At 41.9% G+C, this 19,182-nt stretch overlaps 1 protein-coding gene across 2 annotated transcripts in view; it reads left to right on the top strand.

Moving 5' to 3' along the window:
- The first annotated feature begins 5,692 nt into the window (after positions 1–5,692).
- The window catches only part of LOC138003990 (uncharacterized), a 16,345-nt gene continuing 2,855 nt past the window's right edge, over positions 5,693–19,182 (top strand). Inside the window, exons 1-6 of one of the 2 annotated variants that reach the window (XM_068850350.1) lie at positions 5,693–5,870; positions 9,382–9,502; positions 15,974–16,134; positions 16,765–16,823; positions 17,443–17,906; positions 18,002–18,302. In XM_068850350.1, coding sequence (XP_068706451.1) covers positions 5,848–5,870; positions 9,382–9,502; positions 15,974–16,134; positions 16,765–16,823; positions 17,443–17,906; positions 18,002–18,302 — 1,129 coding nt within the window. In that variant the 5' untranslated portion in view covers positions 5,693–5,847. Of the gene's footprint in view, positions 5,871–9,381; positions 9,503–12,857; positions 13,026–13,151; positions 13,383–15,973; positions 16,135–16,764; positions 16,824–17,442; positions 17,907–18,001; positions 18,303–19,182 lie in introns of those variants that run through there. The other variant, XM_068850349.1, reaches the window with a different exon arrangement.

The raw sequence follows: 19,182 nt of genomic DNA on the forward strand, positions 1-19,182 counted from the left end.
TATCTTGATAATCACAATGCAATTATTTCAATAGAGTAAAAATTTACATTGAGTTAAGAATATTGATGTATCAAAGTTACTAGGCAAAAGTTTACAACTCAAGTTAAAACAACAAGTTAAAAATCAAAATCGACTCATTAGAAGATGATTTTTCAACTTGCGTTTAAATATGTTCATCGAGGAGCTCAATTTTATATCACTTGGCAAGTTGTTCCAAATGGTTACTGCGCGGTATAAAAAGCTTCGCTGGCCTGTAGCGGTTTTATAGCGCGGTATGTCCAGTTTGTTTGCGTTGCGAGTCGAGCGGCCGCTAATCGTGCCCCTCTTTATGAATCTGGAACTAAGGTTGGTCGGTGCCATACCGTTCATGCACTTAAATGTCAATAAGGCATCACGATAAAATAAATGGTCTTAAACTGGCCTCCAACGGAGCTGTTTAAGGATCGGTGTGATATGGTCGAATTTCCTTGATCTGGTCACTATGCGGGCGCCAAACCCAGTCGGAATCTGCGTTTCATTTCTCCGTATTTTTTTTTTCCGTGTCATGAAAAGTCTTGCCTATCACTCCCCTGCTTAGTGGTGTCTTTGTGCATAGAGTCTCCTGTGCGTATTTTGTTAGGTTTGAGGGGGCTGGGGTAATGCGTAGATTTATCTGGTGCACACAGGAGAACATTTAATTAACCTGCAAATTATGGCGTCGAAAGTCATTGTAACGCGAATGGCGTTTTTGTGGATATTTAAACAAAATATACCCTCATGTAGCTCAAGAATGGAACGTCAATGGATGAACAACACAGGCAGTGAAAAATAATTATCTGGAATCTTTAAAGCGACGAGTAATGGTCTTCGACAAAGATTTCATTTTTCGCCGTTGGATATCAAGTGAGCTTTGTTTCTAATATTTTACTAACTTGGTATTGTATACAACACTGAAATCAAATGGCAATTTTTTTATGGATTTAACAAACATAGAAGGAATCGAACGCCTTGAATGCATCACAGTGTTTACTGAAGTCGCATCTAAGTTGTCTGGCAATTTGCATTTATTTTGTACTCAACTCTGCAAAGGTAAAAAAAAAATGGAAATGTGACAGTGAAGAATCATTTGAATTGTTTGCACGCACGCAATCGAAATAGGAAGGGTTCACGAAAATAAACAGGTCTGCTGGAAGCGTACTTGAGTCTCAATAAAATGAGCGCCAAAATCAGCAAAAAATTGTGACGCTGATGAAGATAAAATAAAGTAGCTGCTATTTCCAAAACGATGGAATTACCTGGTGATAAATAACCTCGTCTTGGAGAGTAAAGTGTTGATTTTGCAGAAACACTGATCAACTTCAAGAGTTGGGCGATTGTGATCTTTGTGTTGAATTTGCACATTTCTTGTCAAACTTTATAACACTTGAAAGAAAAAGAAAATTAACAAAAACAAAAACCCGGTATCTTGCCATCATTTGACACAGATGCTTCGCTGTTTCGCGAGTAAACACGCCGTGGTTACTTGATCACGGCGCCCGCACGGCGCCCGCTGAATTCGATGTCACTTTCAATTTTGCGATTTACTTGTGCAGCCAAAAGTACAATAACAAAATTCAACTCAGCAAAAATCTCCCAAAATGTTTGTCGCTGATGGTAACTTCTTATATTCGTGGTTCAAAATTAATGTTGTTTTCATGTCGTAAATTTTGTTGTCGATGGCAAAATATTTTATTCTCGATCGACGGTCCTGAAAACTTCCTTCTACTCTTCCTAAAAACTGCGCATCAATAATTATTTACTTTTGCATCAGTATTCGTTTTGCATAAAGCAAGCTAACAAAATCTGTACCTTAATTAGTTCGCATTTTTGAGCGTTAAAATAGAATTTTCGGTCCTATGCTTCTGTTACAAAGTGGTATATTTTTTAGGTCAGCTATCCAGATACTAACCGCGCAGGACAGGGATTAACGTCAGTGAACTTTTTTATTACAAAGTTGTCGGACGCTCGGAGTGCACGCTTAAACTTGTAGTGTAATGAAGTTGTGAGGGAACTTGAAAATGATCAGCATATCAGCCTAGAAGCCAATGTTTTTCGATTCCCTTCTATTTTCTTCAATCTTTCTGGGTTTAGTACTTTGCATGTAACCACATGTCTTCTCAGGGGGCTATTTACCTAAGACTTCTACCCTGGCACTACAATGATTTACAATACCAAAAGAATACGTGTACTATGAGAGCTATATATTACGCAAAGACAACTTGAATCTCCTGGAAGACAGTTGACAATATGGAATAAAGCGCTGTGTTACTGCACTACCACACGTACACAATGCGTGCCTATTTTTTCTAAAAATGACAGGAATTTTTTCTTTGTGACAAATGATTAATACTCCAGTAGCCAGGTTTCAGAGGTTTTTAACCTCAGAAAAAGATCTGTTTCGTCGTATGAACGTGTGAGCAAAGGGGCTCTGCTGGCACGACTCCTGGGTGACCCCTTAAATGGACTTAATGACCACCGACTTGAAAAAACTGCCTGGAACGCTGCAGTTCAATTCCATCTATCTCAGTCCCTTCTGTTTTTGAGTGACACGTACCACAGGCAACCCAGTGTACGCTCATGGAGCTTCTAGTTGACGTTAGTAGCGGAAGTGTTTGACCATACGCTTGAATATTTTACTGAAAACTAAACCCTTAATTATGGTTATAAGCAAGTCTTTGACGAATGCGTGCTTGGCGCGATTTATTTGGGTCAGGCTTGACATACAGGATGACACGGTGTTAATAGTAGGATCACTGAAACTAAGCTGATTGTCAAAAATCACCCCTAGGTCCCTCGCAGAACGGGTAGGGACCAGATCTTTAGCAAGCCAGGACAGGTTAAAATTTGGGATTTTTGGCGATCATTTGACGACTACCGAACAGTATTAGTTTGGTTTTTGATGCGTTAAGGAGGAGCCGATTATCAACGCACCAGTTCCTGATCTTAGTAAGGTCTTTGTTCATGTCTGCCACAGTAGATGCGCGCTGTTGAACGGGAAAGGTTATATAAAGTTTGTTGTCATCAACATATGTCTTGGATTTGCAGCACTGAGGGACAGAGGGCAAGTGGTTGCCTTTCGCTTTGTGCCTGCTACGTGTGATTACTTCGAGTTTTGATTGGTTTACTGGATTGTCTCCGTCCTTTTTGATTGACCAAAGTACGTACTTTGGTTTTGGTTTTACGACACACAATTGAAACTCGCTCTATCACCACTGATTTCTTGAGTCAACCCTTTCCTGAGTAAATTTATTTTTAGGTCCAGGTTTTTCCCACGAAAAGAATGGTATTTCTCACGAGGCTTAGATAGCTCAGTTTTGATTGGCTTATAACTACAACGATGAATGTGCTAAATCTCCCAAGGGAGGCGTTCTATAAATAAATCTACTCTGGAAAGGGTTGATTCCTAGGCCAAGTATGGGAGATGGATATTCCCCTTGATGAGCTTATGGCCCAACTTGTTTACGTTGCATTGTGCAAGATCCGCTGACATTGCATCCCATAATTTTGATAGGTACCAGGAGCCCATGAGAAGGAACGAGCAACTCCCATATACTGTATTCCTATCACGGCGTTTTCACAGACCGATTTATTTTTAGATTGAATTTCCCGCAAATGAGACTCCCGCAGGAGCCCGATGACCAATCACAACAAAGTAACTTGACGTCATAGCGTCACTGAACCAGAACTGTCTTTGGTTTTTGCGGAAAAGGTAGTCTAAAAACAGATCGGTCTGTAAAAATGCCGTGTAAAAATGCCGTGACTAAGTGGGTATTTACATGAGACTGGGACGAACTCAGACCAGCATGAGTTCGTATCGGCCTCCACATATTTCTTTTTATGCATTTACATGAGACCGGCCTGACTATGAACTCAGACCGGTGTCCTAGCGAATTTGGACTCCCCGGTACAAATTCGCTAGCGGATTTAGTCCCGCTTCGCGGATTTGGATCCCCCATTACAGCTTATTGACCTGTTTATCTAGGTAGAGTTAGATTATGTGGATTAGGAAAACTGAACCGATACCATAAAGCATAAATCTTTGAGAAAAAACCCACACCAGTTAATTTTTCAGTTGAGGTTGTTTAAAGCATTTGCGGCGGCATTTTGTAAACCAGGCACCAAGCATCTCTTCCCGATTTCAAGTAAACGACTGCAAAAATTTCATACCGGTACAAGTTCATACCTGTCCTAGTTCGTCCCGTTGTTATGTAAATACCGTCTTAGTATGGGACCTGTTCGCTCCTTGCTCCCGTGGGTAACTGCTGGATCGTGAAAGATCCATAAGAAATCAATGAAGTCGCCAAAGTTTAAAAAAGTGTAACCAAAAATAGTTATTATTCCATAAAATAAAGTCAACTTGTTGGCTTACAACTGTCACGCATTATGTCTGTCACATGCTCCTCCCTAAGAACTTGGGCTATCTTGGAAGAATGGAAAATACCTGCGAAAAAATTAATACTGAATGGTGAATCATTAACCAATCCAACTGAAATGTCGAATGAATTTAATAATCACTTTCCACCATTGGTTATAAACTTGCGAATGAAATTCCTTTGAGCAGGAGCTCATCAAGGGTGGGGACCCTCTATCTACCATACTTGGCCTGGGAGTCAACCCTTTCCCGAGTAGATTTATTTATAGAACGCCTCCCTTGGGAGATTAAGCGCGGCCCACTGTTGTAGAAGCCAATCAAAACAGAGGTATCTCAGCGTAAAGGAGAAATATTTGGGAGCTCAAGCACCCGTGTTTTTGAGACGAGGACGGCAACCGGAAGAGAACATTTCTCGTGCGAGGACAGTGGTGTCTCCCAGAATTTTAAACCAATCATCTCTAAGGGGGAAACGAAACTTGGCAATGTAAGTGTGGTTGTGTGAAGACAACTTAAAAGGGAAAACAGCTCACTTCCGGTTGCCGTCCGCGTCTCAAAAACGCGCGTGCTTATGCTCCCTACTTGGGAAAGGGTACCCTGCTAGCAGAGCTTTTCTTAACTAGACGAGAAAGAAAGGATTCTCCAGAAATCGGGTTAAGTCTTTATATTGAGTATGGGCAAACCGTTGCTTGGAGACAATTCCAAACCCAGGCCAGGTCTTGATCGCACTCCAAGACGCCATGTGATTTTTGTACTGAAGGCTCGATTTTGACCTTCGCCTTGTCAAAAATATGATGCGCGCGTTGCCATGCCTAAACCGGTTTGACCGGAGTGACTAGCGCAGAAACCTTACAAGACTTGACACGTTTTCTGCAGACTCTTTCCAGTCTTTCTCGCCCTATGGTGTAGAGACTCTGCTCCACAGGGTGGGGAAAGGGTTGCCTCAAGGAATTAGTGGAGATAAAGGATCCCCTTGATGCGCTCCTTCTTTGAAAGATAATAACAGCCATTAATTTAAGTCTTCCTTAATGCTGATATAACGAGATTAAATTACTTCTTCCTAATCGTTGTTAAAGTTCTTGCTCACTAAAGTGAAGTGGATAAATACTGAAATAGAAGGCGACCGACCTATATATGAAGATATCTGAAAGAATTCTCATAAAATTGAAATGAAATGAAAATTTAAATGTGCTCTTAAAATTTGCAAGGTGAGCGAACGCGGTAGTTACCCGCACGCAACATCTCCACTCACGCGTTACCACATTTCACGTTCCTCTGAATGACGTGTCGTGACAAATGCAAACTTATCACAGATTGATTTCCGCTAAACATAACAAACACCCTTCGCTTGACAACGGAAAATGAAAACCATCATGTCACAGCAAAGTTGACTTTTCAAGTCTTTTGCAAATTTTTTCTCGTCTTAGTTCACCGAGGGAACTCACTCCACGTCAGTTAAAATGCCGGAATTGGTGCGAAACCGGTGAGTAAATTCCTTCGCTGTTCATTATATAAAATTGCGTTAAAGTATTGTTGTTCGCTCGACCAGTCGAGTCGAAGCCAGCATCAGGGCACTTTACGCGTTAAGATCTCCAAAATGAGAAATGTCGTTACGTGTGTGTCCAGTGAGTGAATTTTTTTCCAAGAAAGTGAAATTTACAATGCAATGTAAAGGAGAATGCGGTCGAGAGACTCGACAGTGTTCAATTACAATGGTTACTTAAAAAATTCAAGTGAACGTCAAATAAGGCATTCTACGATTACAATGCTTAAATCACTCGCTTATTGTGTTTCGTATATTAACGTCGTTTTAAGCGAATAGACTTTCGAGGCAGCATTAAATGTATTTAGGTTTTATTTCGTTCGAACTTCGTAACACCGTTAACCAGCCGTGATCAAGCTCATTTAAAGCATCGCTCGCCCGTCGCTTGCCAACCACACAGTGACAGTATGTAAAATAGAGCCGGATCGCAGATTATGACGCTGTAGATGTGCCAAGGTTACAGACAGACTTTAATCCCTTCTGTAAGGCTCGAAAGGTGACATTAAGTTGTGCTTACAGCCGTGACAGTTTACGCCATTCGAATTTTTAAATAAGTTGCCTCCAACAAGGGGGTATTTACATGAAACGGGACGAACTCAAACCGGCCGGTACCAAAGATAGGTCACAGGTCACAAGTCACTGTTTACCACTACATAAAGAATCCTAAACTTTCATTTAAGCTAACCTTGGGCCTGGCCTAAGAAAAATATTTTTGTCCTAATGTTAGCATTTGTTAACGTTTAGGGTTGTTTCTGTATATCGGTAAAACAATGACGTGTGGTTTGTGACCTGTGACCCGTGTTTTGTACCAGCCAACTCAGACCGGTGTGAACTTTTACGGCTATGAAATGTTTACTGCTGTTTACATGAAACCGGAACGAAATGCTTAGTGCCAGGCTTCGGGACGAAATGATGACTTTTGCCTAACTAGTAATAGTTTTCACTTTATCTTCCCCCACCTAAGGTAGTATGAAAGGCAGTTGAGAAACGTTCCGATTTGCGTCTGACAAATCGTCGCCCTTGTTTCTGATTTTTGTCCGGACAAATTCAATTTCTGAGCCAGGCAACTCGATTTGCATCAGATCTGCTTCAATGTTTGATTTTTTAATCGATAACCCGAACAGCATTTTGGTTCTCCTTGCGAGTTTCTCCTAAACTGAACACCTTGGTCGTGTAGGACAACACGCGTAGGGAGTTTAAGCACGCGCGTTTTTGAGACGCGGACGGCAACCGGAAGCCGAGAACATTCCGTTTTCCAGGACAGTGGTGTCTCCCACATTTTTATACTAATCATCTCTAATGGAGAAAAGATACTTGGCAATGTTCATGTGGTTGTGTGAAGACAAGTTAAAAGGGAAAACAGCTCACTTCCGGTTGCCGTCCGCGTCTCAAAAACGCGCGTGCTTAAGCTCCCTAGTACTAATACCACTTCGCGCAATACCGATGCCTCCTTGCGCGCCCGGTTGAACAAATCGAGATTGATTTTCCACACAATATCTACCAATTTATACATTTACCTCTTTTTACGCGGGGACTTCTAGGTTTCCCCCTCGGCTTTTGACCCAGAGGGACCTTAAACCGCTTCGAGAGTTTCTCGTCTTGGTCGAGTGGCGTGTTTCTCAATTGTCCCGAAACGTTTCGGGCCTATTTCGGGTTCCACAATTCCCTTTATATCTTCGCAACGCCGAGCTTCTAAGACATCAAACTTCGCAATCCTCTTTGTTTTTCTTACATCAAAAACATGTTAAAGGATTAGCTTTTCAAACTAAGCAGATTGCAGTTTGACGACTGGCTTTTCGGGTCCGAAAAGTTATCGGGACTTTCGAGAAACAGGCCCCAAGGCCCGTTTCTTAAAAGTCCCGAAAACTTTTCGGGCCCGAAAAGCCATTTGTGAAACTGTCAACCGCTTGTTCTGGAAAGCCGATCTTTTAACATGATTTCACGGTCACAAAAAGAAAAATAACTGTGAAGTTTGACGACTAAAATCCTCTCCGTTCTCGAGATAAAAAGGGAATTGTGACACCCGAAATTCGGGACTTTCGAGAAACGGCCCCCAGCAACCCAGACAAGTCCGGACCGGTCTGAGTTCATTGTCAGGACGGTCTCGTGTAAACGTAAAAAAAGGAAATGTATGGAAGCCGAACTCATTCCAGTCCGGTCTCATGTAAATACTCCCTAAGTTGCGTTTTTCGAGATTGTTTCATCAGCGTTTGACAACACAAGAAACGCTTGCATTGGTTAACGATAAAGTCATCGCGTAATTCCTTTTAATACGAAAACGAAGGTTTGAGATTTCAGGGCCTTGAAATACAACAATTCAAAACAAAAACAACAACAAAAAAGAAGAAGAAGAAGAAAGGGAAAGTTCAGAAAAACATGTATACGGAGCTCAGGTGATCCGCGGTTCGTGCCTTTAACGTTTTCTGCGCTTGCCTCCTAACAAACGAAGGAAAACATCAGTTTTTGACAAAATCAAACGTGTTTCTTTTAATATCTAGGAAACAAAAACCTGTAAAAGATTCACTATCGAGCACGCAATTCAATTCAAGTGTTTCCCAAACTGTAAAAATTGTAGCAAGAGGCGAAATTAGCTAGAAACCAAACGTTTGGAATTTACTCAATTGTTTAGCATTTCGCTTGTTCGACACCATAAGCCCCCTCCTCGGCTATTTACCATTTCACGTGGCTTTGCGCGCTCATGGAATAATTCACAATTATTGTTAATTATTCTTCTTCCTGTGACATTAAGGCTCAAAGAAAAGTAATTTAATAGGCCATGTACGAGTTAATGTCTGTTTTTTTCTTGTGAAAATTAGTTTTCATTCATGTGGAAAGTAGCATCACAAAAACTTCGCACTTAGACTCGCTTTGAAGAGGAGGCAGACATGAATTCGGAAATGGCCTATTGAGTACAATTCAAAAAGAAAGGGCTTTGGCTTTCTAAAATAGCTCAAAATTCATAGAGAGTAATTTACGAAAAGGAAATGACGATACTAAGTGTCCGACAACGCAAACACAAAACGGTATCTGTCAACAATACAAAACAGCGTCGATATCGACCTAACGATATTAACAAATAAACCAAGGTTAATAAAGCAGCAAATAAATCGTACAAAGCAGAAGTTTGAAAAAATAAATTTCATTAAAAAACCTGAAAAAAATCCTTCAACACGTTGTTTGCGCTTTTTGAATGGGCCAGAATTAAAATATGTTTTGGTTTTGAATTTAATTGATTGTCAATTGAAAAATTGTCTTTTGAGCGTTTTCACATGACGTCACGGCGGCCATGTTGGTGTTCCAAAACAAAGAAATGGCGGCCATGATGGTGTACCAAACTAATCCTCTGGGAATTGAACTCTATTTTTATGCAAATACTTCATTTTGTTTCAGTAATCCAATATGGCTGCTGGTCACGTGAGTGAAAACGCTCTATTCTTCAATTTTATTTCAGAATGAAGCAAGACAGGCTGCGTCGAGAAATGCAGGAAAAATATGAACATTCGCCATTTACACCAAAAGGAGTCAAGACACTCAGGGTGCGACCTTCAATTGACAACGCATCGATTCTGAAGGTATTTCAATCAGGTCAAACGTTATTTCTTAGCTTTATCCATCACGAGTTATTTGCTTTGATAAAAAATTTTGAAAAAAAAATCAAATGCTCTGAACTAGAGTTTTTGAGAATCGACCGCATAGAGGCATAGGCCTTTCACAAGCAACGTCCACACACCACGATCACACCCCGTTTCCAAAGAAAAAGGTATAAAATTGACCCACGCGGTAGTTTTTTTAAAATATTAAAATACAAAAAATATACGTGGTTTGAGGTCAACAGTAAATTGCAAACGCTGGGACATAAAAGAACTCACACACTGTTCGAAAAGAGAAGGAATTCAAGGTCTCGGTGTTGCGGTACATCTTCCTTGGTAGATTGGGTCAACAGTGAATTAGATAAGAGTGTAATTATGGCATGGGTGGGCTCCCCAGCACAGCTACAAATGAGTCTGTTTTTAGAATACCCGTTCCCGCGAAAATTAGTTGTGATGTCCCTGAAGAAACATAGCAGAAGCAGTCACGCGTGACATGGCTTCTTCTGATTGGTTAAAATTGGCGGCCCTTTGTTTGTTTCGCGCGCAAAGTGTATCTAAAAATAAATCCATTTGTGACTGTGCTGGGGCAACATTCTTATCTAATTCACTCTTGATTGGGTGGTTTGATACATTCAAATAGCGGGCCGTTTTGCTACAAATAGGAGTGTCGTTTGGACAGGTTGTATGCACATGCTCGTGTAGCGAGGCATATGTCACTTTCGTGCGGGCGCACGAGCAATACACGAAGCCAGACGTAATGTCTTGTTTTCGTTCTAAATCGATCTCTTGCTTGATCCAACTACTGTACTCCTCCATTAGTTAGCAAAATACCCATCGGGATTCTTTTGGTCAGTTCCCAAAATAACGACTTCTTACGAGCACAAAATACGCGCCGTCGCATTTGGAGTCAATAACTATTCTCCGTATCCTCTTAATACGTAAAACCAGCATAAAAAGGTTTAAAGACGTAAAACCAGTGCGAAGATAAACACGCGACAATCAACCATGTGTTTATTTACGGTCCCATGCTCCTCCTTGTCTCTGCATCCACAAACGTCTCACGCAACGTTTCTCGTCTGGCAGGGGCTCGAACCCACTACCTCCCGTTCGGAAGTTCGACACTCAACCTGTAATACATTTCCCTGGTTGCATATGAGTCACCCGTCTCGCCGTTCACTCGCACTTACATTTAAAACGACATGTGTGTGTGTGTGTGTGTCAAGAAAATAAGGGCCATTTTCCACTTTGTCAAATGCTTTTGAAAAGTTGTCTCGCAGTTCGTTTTTGACGAAAGATCCAACCTAGTTCCCAGGGTCTCTCTTCTCTGCCTCCATTTTTCTTAACGACAACGGAGGCAGAGAAGAGAGACCCTGGGAACGAGGTTGCAAAAGATCTTAAGTTGTGAGTTAGGTTGCTCGTCCGTTGCTTCCATGGTTACAACTTTTTCTGCCCTCCTAATCACATGCTGGTACAGATTTCAGTTCAGTTTATTTAGCTACAATACATTACGAAGTACAGAATAAAAACAAATTATCACATGGCAAGGGGCCCAGAAGAAACCATGGGGCTTATAGGACCTGGGCGCCCTCATTACATAAAAGAATACAAAACAGAAAGAGCTTACATGGATTGATGGACTAAAGAGACTGCTTAATGAAATTACCATTACACATAAAACGATATTTTCCTTATTTTACGCTAGTAACAAGAACAAGAAGGGAAGACAATAACATGACAAAAGATAGTTTTTAATCTTAGATTGAAGAAAATATAATGAAAGAGCATTTCGAATGTCAGAACATAACTTATTGAAGAAGACTGGGCCTATTATATTTTCATGGGCTGATGACAAGAAACGTGGCGACATTTTACACCTTGTAAATGAAAGTTTGAAAAATTAATACGGGGTTTTAAATAGAGTTGCGGAGAAGTAGAACGTACCATCAGCCTAGTTCCCAGTCGTCCTCACGTGAAATCAAAGGGTGACGTCAATGGTTGAGCGGATCGGGAAGATCCCCCGAGGATTCCCCGAGGACGGCCTTTTCCTATCGCGGTCGGCCTCTTGCGATTAAGCGCTTAAAGGCCTGGGAAAGAGGCTGACCCACTATTACTTCTCGCAACGATTTGCGGCAACAAAAACGTGCTAAAAAATGTCTGTCTCGAGATTTGGTACCCTTGGAAATTTTCCAAGCAACTTGTGTGGATGAGTTGTACGAAAAACTGTCCATTGTAACCGTCGGACTTATAAGTTTCCACTTCGTAAGGAAGGGAGTGAAAACTGTGATGCTTGGTAACCTTTCGTTAGAAGTGAGATCTTCGGCTGCAGTTCCAATGACAATGCCTCTTGACAATCCCCACATGGGGAGGAGCCTTGCGTGACCACACAAAGAACGGCTGCGTAGGAGACTACCATTTCGGCCTGTTTACATGGAAGGAGGGTGCCCCGGCCAACCCAGCAACTGTGGGAGGGCTAACTTTTCATACGTTTCATCAGAAAACGCATTGAAGCGTTTACATGCTAGCCCGCCTACCCGGGGCACCTTGTCTACTTGCCCGGGCCACCCGGCTAGGTTGGATAGCTTTGCCATTTAAACGGTTTGTACCGGGCCATCCCGGCCAGCCGAGGTGAGATAAACCGCGAAAACATGCCTCTGGTGATTACACCGAATCAGCAGAGTGCATAACAACAGTCCTATAAACTGACAAGCGGCCGCTAACGGAATGAGCGATTAAAAAATTAAACTTGCGGCCAAAAAGTTTCTTTGGTAGGTCTTTTTGTTTGTTGTGCTTAGCGGCCGCTCAAAAGATAGCTTACGCAGACCACTGACGATACCGGTTCGGTGAGTTGCATGTAATTAAAGACGGGCTATGTTTCAACCCTTCTAGCCGGGTATCTCGGTTTGCCGGGGCACCCTCACTCCATGTAAACAGGGCCAAACTCAATGTTTTACCTAATTCAGATCCATTGGGAATAAAACGTTTTGTTCCAGATATTTCCATATGAATGCTCCATTATCATGCAAATGCAATACACAGAGAATCTTAACCCCGAAAGATTTGAATTGGGTACAACATTGCTTTAGCCGAATTGGTCTATTGCTTAAATTGTCCAGTTAATTGCAAGGTTCACTTCTATCTTTCGTTCGGACATATGGTTCGGAGAAGTCGTGCTTACCAAAAAAAAAATTAGCACTTAATATTTTAGAGCGGTTTAAAGTGCCAATCAAATTTCTTTGTGTCAAGGATCACTTTCCACTAATCCTATCAATTGTAGAAAAGTGATTGTGGTAATAGCTTTCATATTTGACTAGAACCAGCTGTTTTGGCTATAGGCACTTAACATTAATCAACTGAAGAGCTTACAAATACAAAAGATTGCTATTCTAAGGCTCCATCGAGAGGAAATCATCGAAAAATCTTTGTTTGCTGTGGCGTCGAAATATGTTTCTAAGCAACTTTACCTTTGAGTGCACACTCAAGGTTTTGTAATGGAAATCATAGTTCGGTTTGTATTAAAATTGTTTTGTTAATCTTTATCGAACCATACCGAGAAGGTTCAAAGCATTTATCACTCTTTTACCAGCATCTGAAGTTAACGTTTTCAAAACAACCGAAGAGTTACTTTTTTCAGCTGTAGAAAATGCGCGAAGAACTCGCACCCATCAAGTGCATTGTGCGGGAAAAGAACGCGAACGTAGACGTGGAAATGATTCGTCAGGGTCGAGCTATTACGTATTGCGTAAAACCAAGGAAAGTTCTTACAACTCGCAGCGACGCCTTAAAATGGAAGGATCCAGTTACTGATGTGGAGCAACTTATTCACACTGCCTTGGAACGAAATGGCCCTCGATTACATGCAGAGGTTATTTGTTTCTATTTCATTTTTTTCTTGGTTTTATTATGCTTAAAATTAATTTGAGTGCATAAAGTCTTAGTTGAATAAATAGCTTTCCTTTCTACCTGCATTACAACCGTTGCGGAAGGCAAGAGGGCCGCGGTAATAAACGAACGTTTCCGAAGAGAAACCTATTGGGACAATAATTGTTTCAAACCGGTCTGCTAAAAAACTTGCATTGCATTTGTTATGACTTGCATTGGAGCATTTGGTGTAAAGCTGTTGTTATAACTTGCATTGCTGTTTTTTATGAAAACCTGTGTAAAATTTCATCCCTAACACGACATATAAATTTACTGGCGTACACGTAAGAACTTTATAACTCAACTAGAATGGAGCATCAGGTTTAAGTGCTTCTGTCAATGTCTTTGTTTAATTCGTTGAGACGGTCTTTGTGTTTGAAAATCGCCTGTGTGTTTTGAATACTCTCTGTGAAACCCCGCAGGTGTAATGCAAAGAAATTGCGAAATTTAGCTCGCGTTTACGTGGACTTACAAACGGGAAACGGCTGGCGATTGCTTACCATAGAAGACTCTCTTATACTATTATAAACTTGTACCGCGCACCGGTGGCTCAGTTGGTTGAGCACCGGGCTGTCATGCGGGAGGTCGTGAGTTCAACTCCGGACCAACACTCAGGGTCTGAGGGCTGACTGAGGAGAAAGTGCTGCCTTTGTAATTACATCTGCAAATGGTTAGACTCTCTAGTCGTCTCGGATAAGGGCGATAAGCCGAAGGTCCCGTCTCACAACCCTTCAATGTTCACAATCCTGTGGGACGTAAAAGAATCCGCACACTTGTCGCAAAGAGCAGGGCATGTAATTCCCGGTGTTGTGGTCTGTCTTCTGTGTCGGAGATATTAGCTACACCAAGCTACTCTAAAAAAATCCGAGGGTAAATAAAGATGTATGATATGATATGATATGATATGATATGATATGATATTGTCCGTCTCTTTTTAGACGTTGCTTGGTATCTGTAGCTAACATTCAAGGAATCAGCTAAGATTAAACAGGATTCTTTGATCTTTGGCAAAACGCAAATTTCAACTGACGTTTGCCGCGGAAAACATGGTTGCGAAGTCTCTCTAATATCTTTTGCAGTTGTCGTTAAGTAGAAGTTGATACCTTACCAGGTCGAGTTGATCATCATCATATCTTTATTTACCCTCGGATTTTAGAGTAGCTTGGTGTAGCTAGTATCTCCGAACATTTGTCCTCCCAACCACGATACCACAGAGAACAGACCACAACACCGGGAACTACACTGATACTCTTTGCAAATAGTGTGTGAGGTCTTTTACGTCCCATAGAGTTATAAACATTAGTCGTGATTACAAACCCCTTGGGTTTGGGGCCTTCCGGAGGGTAAATTGCTCGTGTTGGTTCAGCTCAGATTTCATGTTATCCTGGGGTAACTTGCCCTATCCGGCCGGGATGCGGTTACACAGTAAATGACTCCCTTCAGGCTAAAATAATAGGATACTATTAATATAACTAGAGATTTTGGTGTATTAGCTACGTTCTGCTTTATGATTGGCCAACTGCCACCTCAAGGAGCAGATAAACCGTACTTTTCAGTTCATGGGAAGTTCTTTCGTTCTTTTTGATGTATCCATGGAAAAAACTCTAGAGCAATTTCGGTCTAGGGAAGCGGTTATACACAAAAACGTCCTTGCCCGTGGGCAAAAGATGTTTACCCATGGATAAAAGGACTCGTGTGACCACAACTATTGAAGGGTTGTGAGATGGGCCCTACGGTTTATCGTCCTTATCCAAGAAGACTAGAGAGTCTAACCATTTGCAGATGCCATTACAAAGGCAGCACTTTCTTTTCAGTTATTTAAAGACCCTGAGTGTTGGCCCGGCCATAACTCACGACCTCCCGCATGGCAGCCCGGTGCTTAACCAACGTAGCCACCAGTGCGCGGTCGATAATCTCCAAAAACCTTTAAAAACTTGTTGGTGGTGTCGCTCAGTTGATTTTGATGATGTTTGGTTAAAAACCCCAGTAACAACGACATTCCAGTTCTTTCTTGTGAAAATTGCATCGATCCCTTGTCCCGGTGAATCTGAGAACAGACATCCAGAGTTGAATTGAGTCATGTGGCACACAGGTGTATAACAGTCATCCCCAAGTCACTTGGTGCCCTATGCAGTGTCCATATAGACCCAGGAAGCTTGGATCTCATCCCGACAGAGAGAAAACAAATTTATTTTTTTAACATTGCACTTGTTTTAAACCTCGTGTTTTATCAGTTGGCGAGGAAAATCTTCATTACGTTAGTCTTTAAGCCCTAGGCTAATTCGCTCTATATTTGTACTGGCTTAAATTTTGTTTTCCATTGTCCAATCATCGGTAGCAAATTTGGATTGCAAGGATGTCGTGATACTAAGGTATTTGGTCTGTTGTCACTGTTCGAAAAATCTTAAATGGACAAGTGTCATGATATTGAGTTTTTGGTGTAATCACTGAAATCAAAAATGATCAAATGTACATTCATACAGAAGAATCAGTCGGTCGAAGTTATACTGATCTACGTATTTTCTTATTCGTCAGTACCAACACAGATCATCCTTCCCTGGTTCGTCATCTGGTCCGTTACCAAGGTCTACATCTTCACCTCGCGCTCCTTTACTACCAACTCATAGGACCAATACCGCTGGAAGGACCAAAGAGAAATCGACTCAAGAAACGAGGTCCATTGGTACTCAAACCAGGTGCGTACGGAACACAACTGTTTTAGTGCCTTGACCATGATTTATGAACTACAATCCTGGACAAAAGTTGTTGGGTCATCTTTGTTTTACCAAAAAGGCGTTCGTAAGAAATATGTGGTTTACTCTTTCTAAAATTGAAACTGATAATAATAATAATAACGACTTTGCTTGTCCCCTCCCCCCTTCATCCAAAGCAACGGTGATTCCAACTGCAGCTTTTCTAAATGTTCTCCCGGATTGCCATCAACCTTAAAAAGGAGGAAGGGGGGCGGGGGAATGTTAGCCTGTTCCAGGCCCCCAGATAGTTGGGGTAGCGAAAAAAACTGCATGCGAAAAAAGAGTGGGGCTTGGGTCGAGGCGAGGCAACCAAGGCCCCACTCTTTTTTCGCGTGCAGTTTTTTTTCTCGCTTTCCCAACTATCTGGGAACGTGGAACAGGCCAGGGGACTGTGTAATAGAAGGAATGTATTTGCGCATGAATGTTTGAGTTAATGACGACTTATCCTGCACCCCAAGACGGTGATATAACCCGTCCATTAATAAGATAACATTAAAGTCTGTGGCGCAGGCGAACACGGCTTCACAAGATTCAAGTAATGTAACCAAAGCAAGAAATTGTGTTTCTCCGCAGTCTTCGTGACGTAACCAGTGCAGGCGCAGGCAAGCCACCGTCGCCAGCGTACAGGACAGGTCAGTGGGTTTTTGCTGAACATCGGTTGGTTTTCCGTGCAATTAGATTTGAATTTAACGCAAGGACAGTGCTTTGTTATATGTTTAGAGTTTCCCGTAAACAATCGCAGCAAAACATCCGGCGCGGGTAACAACTGCGGAATTGTATCCCGACCGGGATATATTTGAATTTGATCAGGGACACGTGATCAAGAATCAACCAATCACAGTGCTCGTTTTGTTGAGTGGAAGTCTTGGTATATAACAATATTAGTATATACTAAAACAGTGGATAGCGATGAAGTCGCGCTCTGATTGGCTTCTCAATCTGCGAAAATTCTTTGCTATTCACCTTCACGCAACTCGCGTGCGAGTTATTATCGTTGTAGGAATATGGAAGTTCAAATTAATTTTTTGCGTTATATTATTTCACTGTTTTAGTATATACTAAAACAACTATAATATTCAGCTCAGTGTCGCCGCTTCGCGGCTCGGTAAATATCCACAAGTAGCTACCTCCACTTCGGTGAATAGTTGTTAATTATGTTATTACATTTCATCAGGAGCACGGTCGAGATTTCATTTAATCAATTTGTATGGACCCTGATGTGAAACATGAACTTATTAATGTCGTTTACAGAATCTTCCCTTAGCAATCACAGTGTAACGTATACACCAAGAAGTGCTTCTTGTCAGCCAACCACCCTTTATCAAAGTGAAGATTTCCGAAATCCGGCGAAGATGAACCGATTTCCGAGCAGGGTGCCCCACAGCGGCGAAGAACGTGCTCGGGGACGCTCGGCGGGAAGGACGAAGTCTCCAGTCAGAATCGATGGAACTCCGGTGGAACTTCCCGGATTTATGAAAACAAACTACTTCCTTCATCATGAAGATTTGGACATGGGGCAGAAACAATACATTTGGGGAGTGGCGAGGATTTATTCTGTGACTCAGCTCATGAGCTTGAAGCAGAGACAGTACCAGAACTTGTTGGATTACGAGTTTAGTCGAAGGATTCAAAACAAAGAGTTAAAAGAACACGAGCGGGTGAAGGAGTGGAAAGATTATCAGCGATATTGCAAGTTTATCAAGAGCTACGAGCAGGTACTAAGAATTAACATAGTTTCCACGAACTGGATTTGCACTTAAGAAGCTTCATTGAGAGCCCTTGAAGCATCACTTTTTGGTCTATTTTTCAGAGAATTCCTAGCAGCAAGTCAAAGCATGTACGAACTCCTTGTGAAGAAGCATCGCATGTCCACAGACACATGATTAAAGGCTGGACCACAGACCCCAATGCTAACGAAGCCTACAGGCTCTCTAAAAAAATAGAAAGCAGCGGAATCAGAAAGGGTCCATCATCTCTCGAGTACCACCCCGAGAGGGAACAAGACGCCGGGGAGAAGGAATCCGCTGGTAGTGAAAGCGAAGAGTACAGGTTAAGGTTGATCGTGTTACCAGGCGGCAAGAAGGAGGACACTGGTACTGACGGCGGGACAGGTGAGAGAATCAGTGGTCTGGTAACCATTTTTTGCAATAGTCGATTTCCGAGTTGCTGCATGCCTCAGTTTCAAAGCGAGTCCTGGTTCACAACCATTCAAATGGAAATGAGTTGCGTATTCTTATTCAAATCAAACTCAATTTCCCTTACAATAGTTGAGCACCAAGACTCACTTCGAAACCGAGGCAAACAGCAACTCGGAAATGGCCCATTGTGAGGCTGTACACGTGCAAAAGTCGACGTCTAATGCAGGTCAATACTTTCCGGTACCTGCAGAAAGACCCTCTAAACCTGTTGCTCGTGCTTAGTACCGAAGAATATGGTTGTCAATACATGTTGCTAGAGCGTAACGTAAGTATATTGTATATAACTTCATGCAGCAAGTATCTACTAGGCATTCCTTACGCTGACCAAAAGGAGTCATCGCACGTCTAGCGCTAGCCCTAGCGAACAAATCGCTCTGAGCAAGGCCTAACGCTCAAAACGTCAGCTTTCGAATTTCTTTACGGCGATCAATTTACCATATTAACTCAGTTGACAATCTCATTTCTGTGCTTCGCTTCCCTGCCGACGCAGCACCGCACTTTCCTTAGAAACGAAACCCCTTTATCTAGGGAATGGCTGTAGCTAATAAAATCGTATGTGATATGGATATGAAGAGACTTAATATAAGAAAGACTGGTATTTACTAAAGTGCGGAAAGTAGCATGTTGAAAATACTGCATTGATATCGCAGAGGTCATGGGTCCAAATTCTTCAAAGCCTAAATTTTCCAGGTTTTCCTTGCGTTACTGCTCAAGTAACGTCCATAATAGGCCATTTCCGAGTTCGTGTCTGCCTCCTCTTCGAAGCGAGTCTAAGTGCGAAGTTTTTGTGATG

This window comes from Montipora foliosa, chromosome 5 (assembly GCF_036669935.1).
Source record: "Montipora foliosa isolate CH-2021 chromosome 5, ASM3666993v2, whole genome shotgun sequence".
NCBI classification, from domain to species: domain Eukaryota; kingdom Metazoa; phylum Cnidaria; class Anthozoa; order Scleractinia; family Acroporidae; genus Montipora; species Montipora foliosa.